This window comes from Scaptodrosophila lebanonensis, unplaced genomic scaffold (assembly GCF_003285725.1).
Source record: "Scaptodrosophila lebanonensis strain 11010-0011.00,11010-0021.00 unplaced genomic scaffold, SlebRS2 tig00000136-arrow-arrow-pilon, whole genome shotgun sequence".
NCBI lineage: Eukaryota > Metazoa > Arthropoda > Insecta > Diptera > Drosophilidae > Scaptodrosophila > Scaptodrosophila lebanonensis.
This window is the reverse complement of record NW_022060586.1, coordinates 103,394-121,975: the sequence shown is the minus strand read 5'-3', so window position 1 is coordinate 121,975 and position 18,582 is coordinate 103,394. Positions and strand designations below refer to the sequence as shown.

Sequence of the window (18,582 nt, the reverse complement as noted above, 5' to 3'; positions counted from 1 at the left end):
TCCACCCAATATACAACGTTAACGCTGCTACAAATTGCGACATATTACTTTTACAAAAAACAAAAACGCTACCGCCTACCTGCCAGGTAAACGTGATGAACCCGCGAAATTATTGGGCTCAACTTCACAAGGCTAACTCCTGGATATTTTCACTGCCAAATAAAATAACAGCGGAAATGCATTGCAAGGAAAATATCACAAGCCTCACCATATTTGGTCAAGGGATCCTTCAACTTAATACAGGATGCTTCCTACAAACTGAAGAAGCCAACTTGTGGGCATACGAGGATACTACTATGGATGTTAACTTCCGTCTACCAACAGTAAATCTGTCCAGCCATTTGCCTGAAATAAGCCATATGCAGGTAGAGGGTGAAATCAAAACATATAAGGTACGCGATATCCCAAGGATCAAAACAATCTTCGATTTCCCGATTCATCTCGATACGCATCAAATGGCACTTTACGGTATCAGCATCACCTCCTGGATTGTCGGATTTTGTCTCATCGTGGCGATCGTTATCATCTTTAAAAAGATGTGCCAACTTTCTACCCAATTTCTACCCGTAACATTTGCCTTACCACGTTTATCCTAAAAACTAAGAAAATATATGTAATCGTGTATAATTAAAATTAAACTTAAGAAACAATACTAGTTGAAAGGGAGTCCTTTCAAGGTGGGGAGCATGTTCAATTCTAACGAGATCCTAAGTAAATGTAAATTAATTGATAAGCTAGATTTGCTCTGTCTAGACCACGAATGGTACATTATCATATTGTTATAGATAAAACCTCGATAAACAGACATGCTCTCTTATACAGATAATAATGAGTTCGGCCTTAGATGCCGAACATAACACCAACATTTTCGTAGCTGGCAGGCGCCAGCTTAATAGATAAGGATGTGTAAGTACACAAATCATTAGCTCAGGCTCGCCACCGCGCTGGATGAGCATGCTGCGGCTGGCTAACATGAGCTACCTGATAAAGTACGCACACATGGTAGAAGATAAGGAATCGATGATAGTATGTAGGCGATAGCATAAGAACTAGGATAAGAATTTATATATAAATAAAGCAGTCGAGCTATCGACGTTGTTCAATCATCCACAAAACTTTGTCGCGTATTATTATCCTCCCACCAATCCTGCTCCGCTCAATACAGTATTGATGAACTGTCAATAAACAAAACGATGCTATATGATGCTATAAACCTTAAATGCAAATAAAGGATTCTGAAATAATAAATAGAAAGATGAAAACAAGTAAAAAAGCTGAAGTCGGGTGTGCCGACTTTGAAATACTCTGTACATAGATCGACTCGTTTTGTCATGCTGATCAAGAATATATATACTTTGTGGGGTCTGCCACGCCTCCTTCTGCCTGTTACATTTTTCAGCTCGCGCAAACCTAGTATATTCTTGTACATTTCATGTACAGAGTATAAAGAGCAAAAGGCAATCAAAGACAAAACAAAAGCAGGCGCCGTGAACAGTGGTACACAGAGTGGCAAAAAAGAAGTGAAATGTTATAACTGTGGAGAGAATGGGCATTTATCTAATAGCTGTACAAACAAAGAGAAGGGCAGAAAATGTTTTAAATGCAACCAGTTTGGCCACACTTCTAAGAATTGTATGAACGAAAACCAAAAAGATGAGAAACCAAACATGCGTATTATGGAAAGCTTGAACGACGTAACAAGAAAGGACATTATTTTGAAAAACTCGAAGTGTGTTGCACTGTATGACACCGGCAGTAAATTTAATTTGTTGCGTGAAGATTTTTACGCGGAGTTTAATTTGCCAAAGCTAAAAGACTACTGTATATATTTAAAAGGATTTGGTAGCGATAATAATGCAAACAAAATTAAATTATTAAAGTAATAATTGGAGAAGTAATTTGGATGTAAGCAGAAGTCGCATTCAACCGCAATGGCGTTATGAAAAACGCAAGCTGAAGATAAACAAAAAGATGCAAGCGATGAAACAAATATTATGAAAATCGACGTGTTACAAGAAAATATGGAACTCGATGTAAATAATGTTGTCAGTGAGCACGAGTAACGCGAACTAATTATGAAATACAAGCTGGATAAGCCGTAAACAACAAACATTGAAATGAAAATTGTTCTTAAAGAAGATACTCCTATTTTTTCACGTCCCCGCAGATTTTCATTTTCAGAGACACGCATTATAGACGAACAAGTAGACGAATGTTTGCGAAATGGCGTAATTAAAGAGTGCGATTCAGACTTTACGAGTCCTGTTGTACTTGTAAAGAGGAGTGATGGTACACCGCGTCTTTGTATTGATTATAGACGCATTAACGAGGTAATGTGTAAAGATCATTTTCCACTACCACTAATATATTAATACCAGCTAGACCGCTTGCACGAAGCGATGATAGTACGATTGATTTGAAAAATGGATTTTTCCATGTACCAGTTTCCGAGTCCAGCAAAAAGTACACGTCATTTGTGACGCAGAGTGGGCAATACCAGTTTTGTAAGGTGCCGTTTGGTATGACGAATTCACCCTTCTTTTTGCTATGAGTTACTAAGAAGGAGTGAAATTTATTTTGGATATTATTATAAGTATTAATGATTTTATGTTTTATGTTTTTGGACTTTTTATACACTACTAGCAGGTATTGCCCGTCTTAACCCGGCTCAATATGTTTCCAATTGTATTTATTTTGTGTGTGCATAAACTACTCATATGTTTTCACCTTAAAGGTTACCAGTACGAAGGCATTTAAGGTATTTAAATGAACATTTTCTGTTCTTGACAAAAAATTGTTCAGTAGTCCGTTACATTTTTGTTCTTGACAAACTATTTCGTTAAACGAACATGACCACTATAACTAATATTTTTTAAAGCTCGTTTTCCCCCCGTTGGAGCTAGAATTTTCCAAAAGCCTTTCTTAGTGTGCTCCTACACTATGATGGATACTATGAAACGATACTTGAGTCCAAATTTAAATTCACATTTGAGTCTTTTCGTGCCATATTGAGTCAATACGGCCACGCACAAACTCGGAATATGAAACACGGCACTCGTGTCAATGCCGTGCAGCGATGAGCCACGATCAAAAAGCACTGACACTTCTCATCTCAATTTGCTAGAGTTAAACTTTCGAAAGTTGAAGCCACCGATACCATCAAAATATCGAAGTTTGAATGCAATAAGCAGAATATTTAAATAATGAAATCGAATTATTTATTGAGGTCAATAAAACAAATCATATACATACATACATACATACATCTGCCCGCAATGCGAAGCAGAATATGCGTAGGTCCGTTATTCGGTTTCTGCTTTACTATCGCTTACGCAGTCGTTGCCTAGCGACGGTAACTGTAACATTTTGGCGTTTTGCCTTTGCAATTAACATTAAATGGTCAAAACGAAAGAAGAATTGCGAGCTAATGACTTGCAGTTGTTGTTGTTTTTAGAGCATTATTTTTTTTTACAATCAAACAACTGTGTTAGATTGCCCAATGTATACATTAATACGAATGTACATACATGCTATATTCATACACAGGCATACATACATATGTACATACATATGTTTCTCTTTACTTTTTCAACCGTACGTAGAGAACCGCACACATAGGCACGAACTGTTGCTTGTTGTGTGTGAGTGTGTGTATGTGATGTCCCCAACTATTTGATATTTGTTGTTGCTGCATAAAGTTATTAATGAAAACACTAATGCCAAATGCACTAAACAAAGAAAAAATTACTTTTAAAAATGTTATTTTATATAATTTTCAATTAATTAATATTTCTTGCTCTGTCAGTGCAAGACGAATGTACATACATATGTAGATACATATGTACATAGATGTGCACATATGTACATATGTATCTATGGACATTCACACATTAGTGTCTCACATTTTGCTTTGGCTATTTCAATCGTTTGCACGCAACTACACGAACAGCTGTTTGTATGTGTGTGTATGTATACTTAGTTGTCCCCAACTGTTTGATATTTTGTATTGTTTGTTCTGCCTGCTTTTGTAAAATGCATATTTTGAAAATCCTTGAATGCAAAGTTGTAGATTTAGTTACGTCGATTACATTATCCAAACTTTAAATCGATCGGACTAAATTTATAACACAAACTTTTCATTTGAAATAGTGAATAAATAATTCAAGCTCCAACAAAAAATTTAAAAAACCGAGTATGCAGTTTTGTTTGTATTCTTTAATTGATTTTAGAAACTAAGTTTTAAGTCGATCGGTTGAAAAATGCGGATTTTTTCAACAAACTTTGGAGATACTTTTCCCCCCTTTGGAGCTCGAATTATCCAAAATCCCTTCTTAGTGCTCATCTACACCATGATTGGATACTTGAGCCCAAATTTCAGTATCCTAGCTTTTACCGTGTGGGCTGTGGGCTGTTGACGCGGTTTGCTTTTGTGCCCCAACATTTTTTTTACAGGAAAACCATATTTTAGGCCCCAAAAAAATATCAAAAAACCAAGTATACAGTTTTTCTTGGAATTGTTCTGAGAGTATACAAACTAAGTTTAAAGTTAATCAGATGAAAACTGTAGATTTTTCATACAAACGTTGGAGCCTGTTTTCCCCCCTTTGGAGCTCGAGTTTTCCAAAATCCCTTCTTAGTGGGGACCTAGACTATGAAAGGATACTTGAGTCCAAATTTCAGCTTCCTAGCCTTTACCGTTTGGGCTGTGCGTTGATCACTAATCAGTCAGTCAGTCAGTCAGTCAGGACAAACTGTTTTATATATATAGATACCCAAAGGGTGAAAGGGTATACTAGTTTTGTGCGAATGTATTTAACACACAGATGGAGGTGTGACAGACCCCACAAAGTATATATATCATTGATAAGGATGACAAGTCGAGTCGATATAGCCATGTCCAGCTGTCTGTCCGTCAGTCTGTATGAACACAAGGATCTTAGCAAGTACAAGACTGTTCAGGCATGAACATACGGCATCGTTGAAATGTTCCACGACTGCCAACGGACATTTCGTTGCTGCCTGAGTTATGTAAACGCGTTCCCATGCCTGCACACAAATTGCGGTTCAAGTGTGAAGTGACAAGGATCGCGCAGCTGCATCATTTAGAATTACACTTATAGATTAAGGTTTACACAGCTGCTTACAACACTGTGTTAGTGTAAAATAGGCTAACCAATAGAATTACACGGTCCTCATGCGACGCCCTACAAATGCAGCATGTGGACCATCCTTATTATAGATATTGTCCAATAGAAACCAAGTTCCACACGCTGCTGCCCTACAACACAGCGTGAGTTTTGAATAAAAGGACAGATCGTGCGTTAGCACGAGTAGTACGAATTAAAGAACCGACGCGTATTCATTTCAAGGTGTAAAAGTATGTACATATTTTGGTCCTTCGAGCCGGACCATCAAGTAATCAGTGCTTTATAAGTGATTAAAGATTTAACTGATTCTTATAGGTGTGGCTTTAACAACAGAAAGTAGTGATAAGTGATTTGGGGTGCTTCATTAGCGAAAGAAAATTTGTTAAATAAAGAGTTTAAGTGTGAATTGGTAGAATCAGCTGTGAGTCGATTCACAGCATGGTCAACCAGGCGACTAAACTAAATTTCCCCTAAAGATTATACCAATTGTTACACCAAAACCTTTAAAAACAAACAATAATTGCAATGCTGTCTAGGATTTAGTCGAAAACGACGAAGTTCGTTTCAAACAACTCAGTCCTCATCAAAGGTGGACTGATCGACCACTAGTATTTCAACGAGAGGATTTTCGACACCACCATGGCTCGCATCAAAGAATATAGGGAGTCATTGATGAAGGTCGAAGAGATGAGTCAGCCCAAAACCTCTGTCAGAGAAATTTCAACCGCTTCAGAAGTACGCAAGGTGGAGCCTGAAATTGCACGCGCTTCAATTGTTCCTGTAGTGGAGGTTGATTGCGAAACTCGGAATTCAAGTCCAGTTGATCAACTGGTTGAGATGGTAGACAAACGGGCAGATCGCTTCAGGCAATACTTTACACAGGTGCACCAATGCCTAATGGGTAATGTTGGATATTAAGATTTGTTTGCCGTTTTTAAATAAAACCAACACAGCCCCACTAAGAAAAGTTAAGAAGTAAGAAATACATAGTGAAAATTTTAACGTGTGAGAAAAATATCTATAGTATGGAAAAATTAGGTAATTTAGAATTTAATTGTAGATAAATTGAATTATATAAATCAAAAATTGCAGTGAATTTTTTATAAAATAATCGCTGCAGCAGGTAAAAAAGGGGAAATAAGAGCTCTAACTTACAACGGTGAGAAGAGAACGACAATACATTAACGAGGGAGACAGAAGCAGAACACCCAGAGAGAATCAGCTGAGAGCAAACGTATAAGAGTTTCTAAGCGTATGAATAAGTGAATGACCTACACGTGTGTGTGAAGGGAGCTTTTTTTTTTGCGTGTAGATCAGCATTGTGCTGTTTGGGCAGGTCAGTATGCGCTGTGTATGCGCTGTGGGTACGCGGTGTGTGTATGCATAGCGCATGTACAAAAATTTGTTAAGCACAGTGTTGCCGTGCAGCATGACTACTACTATGAACAGCATACTTTGTGTAGTAGCTGTTTTAGTTATAGTAGTAGCACGTAATATTGGTAGAAGACAAAATAAATGAATTAATATGATTTTTTATTAAATAGGAATTACTATGAAAATTAAATAATGAATTTATGTGTAAATAGAAATTTTTTTTTTTTTTAATGAAATATGAATATGAAAAAGTTTGTATACAAAGTAAAAATAAAAATTGTCTACCAAATTATGATAATATATATCGATTTAGTGTATTAAAAAACGTTTGGTGGAGGGACTCTGTTTGGAAGGTCTTTAGGGCGATACAGAATTGGTGGAGTACCGCCTATAAAAAGTGATCCTCCTGCACGAAGTAATCCTCGTACCAGGAAATTTTCATGAGATCGGAGTCTATCATTGTATCTAGAAGCATGAATGTTAATTTGATCCCAAACAGAGGCGATATTGAAAGCGTAGTGAATATCTGCGTTTCTTACGAACGGAGTGGCGTTCGTACAAAGACGTAGGGTCTTATTTTGTATAATTTGAATTATACGAATGTGTACGTCGGCGGCACAGCCCCAGAGTTCAATGCCGTATTTGAAAGATGGTGCAATAATTTGAATTTAGATGAGTAATTTGTTGCGAACACTGAGACGGGAGCGTGAGTTTAACAGCCAGTTGTACTTGCGTACTTTAGATATAAGCGAAGCCTTAATAGAATTAACATGGCTACTCCAGAGTAATTTTTTATCAATGTTTATACCTAAGTATTTAACTATTTATTTTGAGGGTATAACCACATTATCCAATCTGACATCAGACATTCTGCAGTTACACCTGGTAAAAGTCATGTGGGAAGATTTTCTACCATTTACTTTGATATTCCATGATCTTGCCCTAGTTGAAAATCTGATTAAATATCTATTCATCTGATCGATACACACAGAAGCGTATATATCGCTGAGTAAAATTGCAGTATCGTCTGCATATGTCGCAATAAGCGACCTGCTACGGGTAAATTTAGGCGATTTCGGGGTTGGCATGTCGCTTACAAAGATATTGTATAGCGTTGGCGCTAAAATGCTTCCCTGCGGAACACCAGCTCGAATTTGTCGCACAGATGAAAGAGTACCTCTCTCCTTTACGCAAAAGGAGCGATTTGTGAGGTAAGAGACAAAAAGCTCATATAAAGATTGAGGCAATATAGATTTAAGTTTGAATAGTAGACCGTTGTGCCACACATGATCAAACGCCTGTTCGATATCTAAGAAAACAGCTGAGGTGAATTGGTCGTAATCAAATGTAGTCTGGACATGGTTAATAATCCGATGAACTTGCTGAATAGTGCTATGGTCCTTACGGAAACCAAACTGATGATCAAGAATATTCTGTAAGCGGACGGAAATGACAATTTCAAATAACTTGGATAAGGCGGATAATAAACTAATTGGTCTGTAATCTTTTACCTGGCTGAGTGATCGGCCAGATTTTGGAATCATGCTTACTGCTGCGCATTTCCAGCTTTTCGGGAAATACCGCAACCGCAACATGATGTTAAAAATTTTTACTAAAAACATAATGGCCCTTTCAGGCAAGCAGCGCAAAATAAAGTTTGTAATATTATCAAGACCAGGGGCTTTTTTGATTTTCAAACTGGCAATATGGCTTTTAATCTCGGACGGACTAACATGTCGAATGGGAGTGGGTGGGTCAGTTTCAGTAACGTTGTCAGTAAGTGCATCGGATACTCGTTGAATATGGGTAGCAGAGGCGAAATCTAGAGGCGTAAAACGCGATTCTAGTTCGTTTGCAAACGTTTCAGCAACTTCTAATGGTGTAATACACCAATTTCCTTGCTCGTTTTTGATAGGAGCAACCATATGAGGCTGAGTTCTAATGAGCTTAGTGGCACAAAACAGATTAAAGCCGCCTTTTTTAGACGGGTCGGCATTTTGTAAAATAAAATTAAAATGCGCAGAACGAGTACGTCTAAGAAAATTTGTAAGAGTGCGTGAAACGTAAAGCCAATCAGCTTTATGAATGGGAGAACGAGTTCTAATACTTGTATATAATTTCCTAAGCTGCCGTTTAACGCGGGCCAACTCAAGGGCTTCGGCTTTTAAAGGCGGCCGATAGAATGAGCGGTGGGCGGAATACGGACTATTGGTCGGTGTGGCTGCGATAGCGCAGGATCGAATTTTTGTTGTAAAGATATCTATTGCGTTGTCTATGTCGTCAATAGTATTTACATCCATATTTAAATGGGTACAATTATTAAGAAGAATTTTAAATTGTGAAATATTGGTATTTTTGGTAAATAACTTGGAGCTTACAGCCGAAGGAAGACTCGAAGGAAGAGAGATATCAGACAGACCACATTTAAGAGAAATAACAAGTGGAAGGTGGTCACTTGTTAAATCAAAATTTCTGCCAATTTACCGTTAAAGAATATGGGATATTGCGGGTCACCGCAAAGTCCAAAACTGTCGACGTGAACGCACTACGAGGAAAATGGGTGGGTTCAGCTGTAGAGAGAATGTTAAGTCTGTCTGAGGACAGAATAACATCAGCCAAGGCTACACCACGTGGGCATCTTCTAAAACTTCCCCACAAGCGGTGCTTGGCGTTCCAATCACCGCCTATGAGAAATTTATCACCAAGCTGGCCAAATAGCGAAGTGTAAAAAGATTGTGACACCAACTGATTTGGTGGCCAATAACAGGCGGCAATGGTGACAAAACCAATATATGTATTTATCACCATACGGCAGGTGTGAGAATGCTCTACAGAAATTGGAGGTAGAGGCTGAAAAGGAATTTTGTTTGATACTTGTATAATGATTGCTGAACCGCCGGCAGCAGAGCGAGAGTTGGGATTATATGCGAAAAGAAAATTATAACCAGGAATAGAAATTTGAACATTAGGGGAGAGTTTGGTCTCCGAAATTAACATTATATCAATCGTATTATTAATGAGAAAAAGTTCTATGTCTCGAAGTTTGCGGCGAATGCCGTTGGCATTCCAAATTGACAATCTAATTTGTTCGTTCATTGGGATTATTTAAAGAAATAACGAGCTGCTCCGTCCTGGCAAAGGAGGCCGTTAATTGGGTTTGAAAAGAGGCAATTTGAAGTTGCATATTTTGAATGCTGTCCGAAACAAAGATTCTGAATTCTATATCAGGATGAAATTTGTAAGGCGTCATTTCGATTATAAATAGTAGGATTCTGTTGAGTATGAGCCGTTTTAGGCGGTGGAGGATTATCGGCAATTTTGCCCAATATTCTTGGGAACTTTTCCCCACGCCATTGATGTGGAATATCCGCAAGAATATATTTAGCGCTGAGGGAGCGAACTCTGTCAGCGTATGACTTAGGCTGTGCCCCAGTCTTTCTAGAATTTCCTTCTGTTGATGACGCATTTGTGGTCGGTTGATGAGGAGTAGCAGGAATGGGATTCTTTCTGACAAAATTTGTGAATTGAGTATTGAAAGACCCATCTGCAGCTTGTGGCTTTTGCCTTGCATTTGACGGATCAGTCAGAGAGGGAAAGTTAGCTTCATCGACAGGAATAGAAGCAATTTGCATTGCACGAGTTCGGGCGGGCCGGAAGCTGGTGAACTTTGTTGCGTCTGGCCTTGACAGCAGCAAGAATTGGGCAGCCAGAAAAATTGGCAGGGGTGTCAAAGTCCTTTGTACAGGTAGATGACCAATGGTCATTGCCACATTTCACACATCTGGGGCAGTGCCTACAAAATCTTGCAGTGTGTTGAAAACGCTGGCAGCGCTTACATTGCGGTATGTCGAGGTTTTTCATTGTTGCCTCGACACGAACAATGAAGTTACCAATGTTTTTAATTTGAAATATTCTCTCATTACTTGGCGTGTTAAGTAAATTAACAAAGAAAGCATTGGGAGAATATTTTGCTGCAGGATCAGACTTTCGTTTATCGATGAAGGTGGGATTGTGAACTCCCACAATGTCAAAGCCTTCGGCTTAAAGAACTTTTGATAAAGTCAGTAGGTGTAGCACGAGGCAGTCCTCTGACGTATACCCGAAGGAGCCTATGCTCTTTAGGCTGATGTGTATGGTAGCTAAAGTTATTTGTATCAAGAAAACGAATAATTGCCCTATAGTCTCCCGGGATTTTGGCATGTATCCAAATATTCCCTAAGGTACCCATTTTTACAAAGAATTGGGACGGTGGTACTACTTCGGACAGAGCGGCTAAAAAAGCAGTGGCATCCTTTCATTCTGCTTGGATGGGAGGGGGCTTTCCGGAGAAAATAATGGAAGAATTAAGCTTACCCTGATTCTCCAAGTCATCAGACTGCAGGGGAATGGGCTCGGCAACATCATTCTGACTGGCGTTATGCTGATTTGGCGGTGAAGCGGGAAGAGCACTCGCACCCACCATGTGAGACGAGTCGCTGTCTAAATCTTCCTCATTTGACTCCAGCTCAATAAGGTCTGATCTGGATTGATCCTGAACATCAGGCCTTAGGTTATCATGTTGAGCAGCCCTAGCCGAGGCCGAGGTGCGTCGCACAACAGCACTGGAGCGAATTGTCCTCGTTTTTGGCGAGGTGTGGGGTGCAGTAGCGCGCTTGTATAGCGACGCCGTATTGCTTCCCGAGTTTGCCGCCTCCGAAACTGTTGGGTTATATGGCTGTACTGGTGCATGAAAATCACCTGACCATCGTACAACCGTTGTTGAATTTATAACAGGGCGAAAGCCCGATTTGGGAGTGGAACTTGCAGGTTCATTTTTTCCAATATCCTCCTTAGGAGATGATGAATTTGGAGTGCCCTTTGCGGCACGTAAGAGCACGTTAGATGTAACCAGAGCGGGCCCCTTGGGGCTTCTCTTGGGCTTGGGAGTGGTTGAGTTTGATTTATCTTGATTCATGTTTAAAGAAAGAAAAGATAATGAATTTTAGTGTTTCAAGTCGAGTTATTCGTAAGGTAAAATAAATTCGACGCAGCCAGAAAAACCAGGCAGAAGAAAATCCACGTACGCAGGCAACCAATGCACAAAAATGGCCAAATGCAAATAATTTTTATTCAAAAAAACTGTGAAAAAATAAAAATGAATAAGATAAATCAAAACAAATGAAGGTCAAGACAAGTAAAGGTCAGGACAAATAAAGGTTAGGACACATGAAGGTCAGAAGTCACGGATCCCTCCGCAATTTATTTTATGTGGCGTGTATCTTTTTGGGGGGTTTACTACCACAACACTCAAGTCAGACAAGTGTGCATACACACAAGTGTGTATGTACACAAGACCGTCTATAGTGCACGGGTTTTAGAACAATGCGCCAAACCAGTCGCCCCAGCTAACAACCACCAGCAAATACAGTGGGAGCTTCGCCAGTACCAATTCGGGATGTATGCTTGTCGGGCATACATCCCCCTCTTGGATGGGAGGCGAAGTGCATCTAAACACCTCTGCTGCTCTCAGGGTCGCAGCGCCCGGTTGGAAAACGCAACTCCACGCCGGATAAAGGCCGAAGCCAATACCCTACCCGCGATTTGGGTGACAACCACAGCCACTACGATGCTGCCACAAGGGCGCCAACCTCAATCCAGTACTCTGAGTACTGGAACCCGTAGTACCGAAACTTGAACCCATACCGAGACGGTAAGGGAAGGACTCTATATTTCACACCTGGTGTATCAGCCGACGTCGTCGAAGTGCAGCGTGGGCGAATTCGTCTAGGTGTCTCATCCGGTCGGTGGTTTCCGTTATGCGAGACACGTTCCATTCGTCTTCAATTGTCAGCCCAAGTACATCCAAGTTCCGCAGGTCACTGTATATTGGGCAGGCACACAGGACATGTAACCAGTCCTCGCGTTCTGCGCCGCATACACACGCGGCTGTTTCTACTATATTTCTTTCTCGCAGGAACGCATTTAGGGATCCGTGTCCGGTCAGCAGGAAGCCGGCATGCAGGCTGAAGCCGAAATCTTTCCGGTTGTGGACGAAACTTGCATCTGGGAAGAATTGCCGAGTCACATGGCCATGTGCACCGCCATCCCATCGGAGTTGCCACTCGTGTAGCAACTTTTCGTCCAGTAGTGCCATTTTCTCTTTCCAGTTGAGGCTTCCAATATTTTGTCCGAAGAGCCAGTCGTTGTTTTCTAGTGGGTGGTTCCGTCTCAGCTTGAACTTGACAGCCATTTTCATGGCAACCAGGTCCAGTGGTGGGGTCCCCCCCAGCACCTGCAGCGCCAAAGTCGACACTGTACGGCACACTGGGAGGCAGCCGAGAAGCATTGATCTTTGACATCTCAAGATATGAGTCTTGCCTTCGACTTGCCTGGCAGCCGTTTTGTACCAGACTGCTGCACCGAACATTGCACAGGGTACCAATAGTCCATCGTAGATGGTGCGTCTCGCCCGAGGTTTTAGTCCCCAGTCGACCCGTAGCACGCGTGCTAGTGCTTCAAAGACGAGAGATGCAGGGCGAAACTCATTCTTTCGCTAACTGTGATGCCTAGGTAACGGTAACTAGTAACGTATTTCAGTCTAGTTCCAGAAAAACGTACAATCGGCCTCCTCGACGCGAGCTTGCCCTTCAGGAGCATGCAAGCCGTTTTGCTGGTGGATACTGCGACGCCCGTTTCGGTTCCCCACTCGCCTACGATTGACATTAGCAGCTGTCCATTTTGTTCCAGATCAGCTCGGGAATTTGCCTCAACGAGCAGTAGTAAGTCATCTGCATATGCGCTTAGAGCACAGTGTTGCTGGGAGTGGGAGCACTTCCTTCACACGATCGACCATTATCGCCTCTAGGACCTTGCCAAACACTGGTAGTAGGCAGATACCCCGGTAGGACGCAGGGTCACTCCTGTCCTTATCGGGGCCCTTCAGTAGAGCGACCACACGTGGCCTTTTCCATTCAGTGGGAAAGTAACCTTCAGCTATGCAGCGAGAGAACAACGCTCGTAGATGCTGCGGGATAGAGCGCCATAGTTCCTTGCATATTGCCCCTGTGATGCCGTACATGCCAGGAGAACGCCTGCTCCTAATCCTGGCGACAGAGGCACCAACTTCGTGTATCTGGAGAGCCGGCGGAGCTTCGATTGGGTGGGTGGTTGGTGCTGCCGTCTCCGTAATTGGGAAGAAGTTACGGAGAAGCACTCTCGCACAGTCATCCCAAGTCATGACTGGTCCTGCAGCAGTACGGAGGCTCCCAATCTCGCAGGTCCTTTTACGGCCACGGCAGATACGGTATACGCGTCCCCATGGGTCGTCACTGTGCGTTGATACGAAGGAGCGCCAGTTTTCGTTTTTCGCCGACAGGATCTGCTTCTTGTAGTCCGACACAGTGATCCTTAACTCGGTGGCGAGACGATCTGTATCTTCGTGGAGACCACGACGACGTGCATTTTGGAGTTGGCGCCTGAGTCTCCTGACCTCTTGGCGTATTGCGCTGAGGTTGGTATTCCACCAGGTTATTCCGCGGGTGGCTCTTGGATGCCTGACACCTAGTACTGACGTACATACGCCGTGCACGAGAGAGCGTAAAGCAGTCACCTGGTCGTCTATTGGTGCTGTGGTAGTTCCGCTGCCGCTCTACTGAGTTCCTCTCCAAAATATCGCCAGTTTACATTCTGAGTGTTCCAGGAGGGCACAGGAGCAATGCTCTCAACTGTGTTATCGGGATCGAGGGTGACCGTAACATGAATTATGTTGTGGTCGCTCGCTGCCCAGTCCTCTACTCTCCAGCTGTGTGATGCTCGTGTTAGCGCTGCTTCGTTGGCGATTGTGATGTCAATATCACTCCTTCCATAGCCAGTGTCGAAGGTGTATTCTTCACTGGGTTCGTTGAGCACGCCGGCTCTCTTGTTTGAGAGCCATATCGCCAGTGTTTCGCCCCGCCGGTAGTTTTGGTGGCGTCGTGAGTATGTGGTCATCTTGCTGTGCCACATGGGGGATACGGCATTGGCGTCGATGCCGCAGATACAGGGTATGCTACTGGCCCGCTGTAGTACCGTGTCCAGGTACTCTATGTATGGGGCTAAGTCTTGCTCGAACTGGCAGTATGCGGAGCATAGAATATATGTTCCGAAGCTTCCCGTGATGCTTATGCATACTCCGTATTCTGTGGTGAGCTCCTCTATCGGCATGCAGACGATGTCAGGATCGTCAACTACGATGGCGGCCTTGCTGCGCTTATCGGGGAACACTCGCATGTTTGCTGGGAATCCTGTGATGCGTCCTGTTTTGGTGGCGTATGGTTCTTGCAGCAGCGCAAACGAGTGACCAGAATTGCGCATGCGGACTCCAAGCGCAATGGCTTAGGCTACTCCGTGGCCGCAGTTTGTTTGGGTGAAGATAAACATTTTAGTGTCTAGCTTGCACCCTCGCTAACACTGCTGCATAAACTGGGCATGTTTCTGAAAGCATACGGTGCTTTGAAGGCAATCCCTTGGCGCGACAGTTCCGGCAGTCAATCGGTTTTTTACATTTGGATGCGAGATGTCCGCTCTCTCCGCATTGGCGGCATACGGCTTCCGTTTGGCGGCATTCCGACACCTTTTGGCCGAACCCGACGCACCTATGACATGCATAGGTACGTACCATCCTTCGGCATCTGAAAGCGTGGTACAGTATGTACACCTTTCCCATATTTTCCAGAATGGCAGCTGCTTTTTCGTCCACGTCGAGTGTGAGGTTTACGAACTCTCCATCGGTAGCTGACCAACTCTTGGTCTCCAGATGCACCATTTCCTTGTATGCTGCGGGTGATACATCGTTCTTGAAATTCAACGTATAGAGTTAGGATAGGATATTTAGGATAGGATATATTAGTCTCGACGTCGTGCACGATTATTTTTGGCCGGGGCCCCTTGTTGGGCTGAATGGCTAGTCCAGCTTCTTTGAACTTCTTGTTTTCCACTAGTGTCCACATCTCGGTTTCAGTCGGCGTACGCATTAGGGCACCACCTCGCTTAATTGGACACACCTTGTCCAGGCGTACTCCTAGTCCTGACGCTACTTCTTTTTTAATCTTCTCCGCCACTTGTTCACTTGATACACTTGGGTCCAAGCTCGTCACTACTGCCGAGTATGACATCGGTGGCTTCCGGACCCGTGGTGCGGCGGCAGGAGCTCTTTGGGCGACCGAGCTTGGTGCAGCAGGTGGTAGCGCTTTCGGAATAGTTTTTCCGTTTACTAGGACGGCGTTCCTCAACGTGAGCGTTACTACCAGTTCGTCATACTTTGCTACAGCGTCGAAGATTGGTATGGCGGCTTCGGGCTCCATGCGCGCCATGACGGACAGCTCCGCTATAATGGCGGAACTGCCACCAGCCACGATGCTCTCTGCAGAGCATCGTGGTACGGCGTGGACGGTAGTTTTTATTGCCGTAGAGGGGGGCGGCATGATGGCGGTGTCTAGGGTAGCAGCAATTCCAGCGGCGATAGTAGGGGCAATTTTTGCGGCAGCAGTAGTTCCCGCGACGACGGTAGCAGCAGGTACTGAGGCGACGGAGTGGGCAGTAACAGCTGCTTTTTCAGCTGTCTTTACGGCAGGTAGGGCGGCAACGGTAGCGGCAGAGGCATCTGAATTTGCAGCTGCAAGAACAGCTGCCTTTTCGGCAGGTACGGCGGCGATGGTGACAGCTGGTCCATCGGCGGTAGTAGAGGCATCGGTTTCGGCTGCTTTCGAGACGCGAGCCACAGCATCTGGTCCGGCGGACGCGGTGCTGGATTCTGAATCCCTGGCCATCAGAATCAGCTTCTTGATCCGCGCTTCATCCTCGGACGTGCTAAGCTGCTCACGCTTCTTCTTCTTACCTCTCTTTTTTCTACTGCGGAGCGAGTTGTCCGATTCCTTCGTAGATACGCTACTGTCAGCGTATTCTTGACTAATGGAGTCCATTCGACTCACTTCAGAGTCCGACATCACTTTTCCGCAAGTGTGCTTTTTGTACACACTTAATACTGTATACTTTTATTTTCACTTACACAATTTATGAACTCTCACTCTTATACACACTTGGCTTTTTTTTATGCTGATAATTGTCTCTAAGTCCTTTTCTTAGTAGCAGCAACACTTTACTATGTTATTATTATTTGGCACCGAGATCGGGCTTTTTTTTCCGCACTGAAAATTTTTCACTGACAAAAGGTTTTTTTTTACCTGCGCACACACAAACACATCCGCTCGCGACGACTGTCGAAAGCAAACTGACACATGAAGGTCAAACGGAAGTGTACCAGTCACGCACTCACACCCACGTAGCCCTACCAACACTAGCGAAATACCGCTGAAAAAGGGACACGTGGCCAACTTAAACGGCCAACAGCGTGGACAGGCAGCTGAAGCAGGTAACACCTGCAGCCGCCGCGACCAACCAGATAGACACGGTCCCCACAAAAACGATATGACACCAGGCGCGCAAGATCACTGGGAATGGAAAACGCGGCACTACACGACCGATGCAACAAAATAATTTCTGTGAAAGTTTAATTTGCTTTTTAATTTTTATGAACGCAGCTTTTTTTTTTTCATAAATATAATTTATTGTGGCGCACATAGCCGAGAAAAGGGTACAACAATGCTTATACTAAACTTAAAACTAATCCCAATTCCAGCCTGGGGGTGCAGAATAAGGAGGCAACGACAACAGTTCATGTCCATGTCATAATCCTTCCCTTGTGAATGTGTGGAGGGAATGCGGGGAGAAGCCGAAGCGCGTAAAAGAGGGACACCCTCCCTCAAAGGGGTACCAGGAGTAGATGTTATGTTGTGGCTGTTGTTCATTTTTGGTGTATTTTAAGGGCGAATTTTAATTCCAGACAACAACGGATACTCTTTTGTGATAACGCCAGAACAAATTGACCTTCTTCTACTGTTTTTGTTAAACGCTGAGTATGTTGTGCACCGATGCAATTGAATCTGCAATTGCTTGTTGCAGATTGGCAGCTATTACGTTTTGCGAATTGACTGATTGATTGTATCTTCTCTAGCATATGAAGTTGGCACATTAGTTGTAACGGAAAAATAGGAAATTTGTTCGTGTGTTGCAGGTGACGCGCAAGACGTAGCTTATGGCCACCAGTCTTGTTTCAAGCGTTACCTACAAAGACCTACTGTTTTTGTAATGCTAAATAGTAACTGGTTGTATCCGCGTACCATATTGGATACGATTCGTCTACCAATGTTACTAAACTAACACCATTAACACAAATTAAGAAAAACAAAAGATAAAACAAGTGACATTTGTAATTGCACTAACGCCGAACTTACAAGTAATTCCGATCATAACACCGAAGCAAAAACGCTAAGCTTGCTATGTTTCCAGATTTTTTGATGCGTTTTTATGGAAGCAAACACGGCAACTTGGCCTGTGTTGCACGGCACTAATGGGGCGACCCAATTAGCTCTTCCAGCGGCAATCAAATGCTCCTAACTGGTTTACCTACAAAGGATATCCATAGAATTTATACGTGAATTGTTATTTAAGTGCTTCTGTTTCGCGGCGTGCTGTAGCTCTTAGCCACAAAAACCCTCGTCCTGCTATACTCCACATGTTTCAAAGCAAAACTAGACTACACACACTAATGTGTATTCAGATTCCGGCACTACAACCAATCCGAAGCTCAGTAGTTTGTTCCAGCAAAATCTGCACATTATCCGATCTGTGTTTTGAATACTACTGAGACGAGCCATTAAAGTTAATTAGAAACTATTAACGTATCAATCGCCTCTGTATCAAATTTTGCACAAAGATGCGTTATATGTGTACGCTGTGCAAGTTTGTTTTATATTTTGATTTTCCCCCCTATGGGGGTTTTCCCGATTTTCCATTCGTATAATCGCCTATATCTCGGAGACTATAAGACCTAGGAACACCAAATTTTAGTCCAAGATGCCTTATGTGAATACGCAGAAAATGTATATTTTGGAATTTCCCTCCCTCCCCCCTCTCCACCGCAAATGCTAACTCCCGTAATTCTTGGAATTTCGAACTGAAATTTTGCTAATACCCCAGCTAGTAA

At 42.8% G+C, this 18,582-nt stretch overlaps 1 protein-coding gene across 1 annotated transcript; it reads right to left on the bottom strand.

Moving 5' to 3' along the window:
• Window positions 1-6,909: 6,909 nt before the first annotated feature.
• On the bottom strand, window positions 6,910-16,483 carry LOC115629193 (calphotin-like). The gene is made up of 4 exons (XM_030525592.1): window positions 15,798-16,483; window positions 15,638-15,726; window positions 10,875-11,465; window positions 6,910-6,986 (listed from the first exon to the last, which is right to left on the bottom strand). The coding sequence occupies exons 1-4, from the start codon at window positions 16,481-16,483 to the stop codon at window positions 6,910-6,912; spliced, it is 1,443 nt and encodes a 480-aa protein (XP_030381452.1).
• Between the last annotated feature and the right edge of the window lie 2,099 nt (window positions 16,484-18,582).

Bases quoted from the DNA above. Each gene is read 5' to 3' on its own strand.
- LOC115629193 (XM_030525592.1), bottom strand. From the start codon at position 16,483: ATGTCGGACTCTGAAGTGAGTCGAATGGACTCCATTAGTCAAGAATAC. The intron at 15,727-15,797 runs GTATGACGAACT...CTATTCCGAAAG, and splicing joins ATCTTCGACGCTGTAGCAAA to CGCTACCACCTGCTGCACCA. The intron at 6,987-10,874 runs GTAAGCTTAATT...TCATGCTTCTAG, and splicing joins TGATGACTTGGAGAATCAGG to ATACAATGATAGACTCCGAT.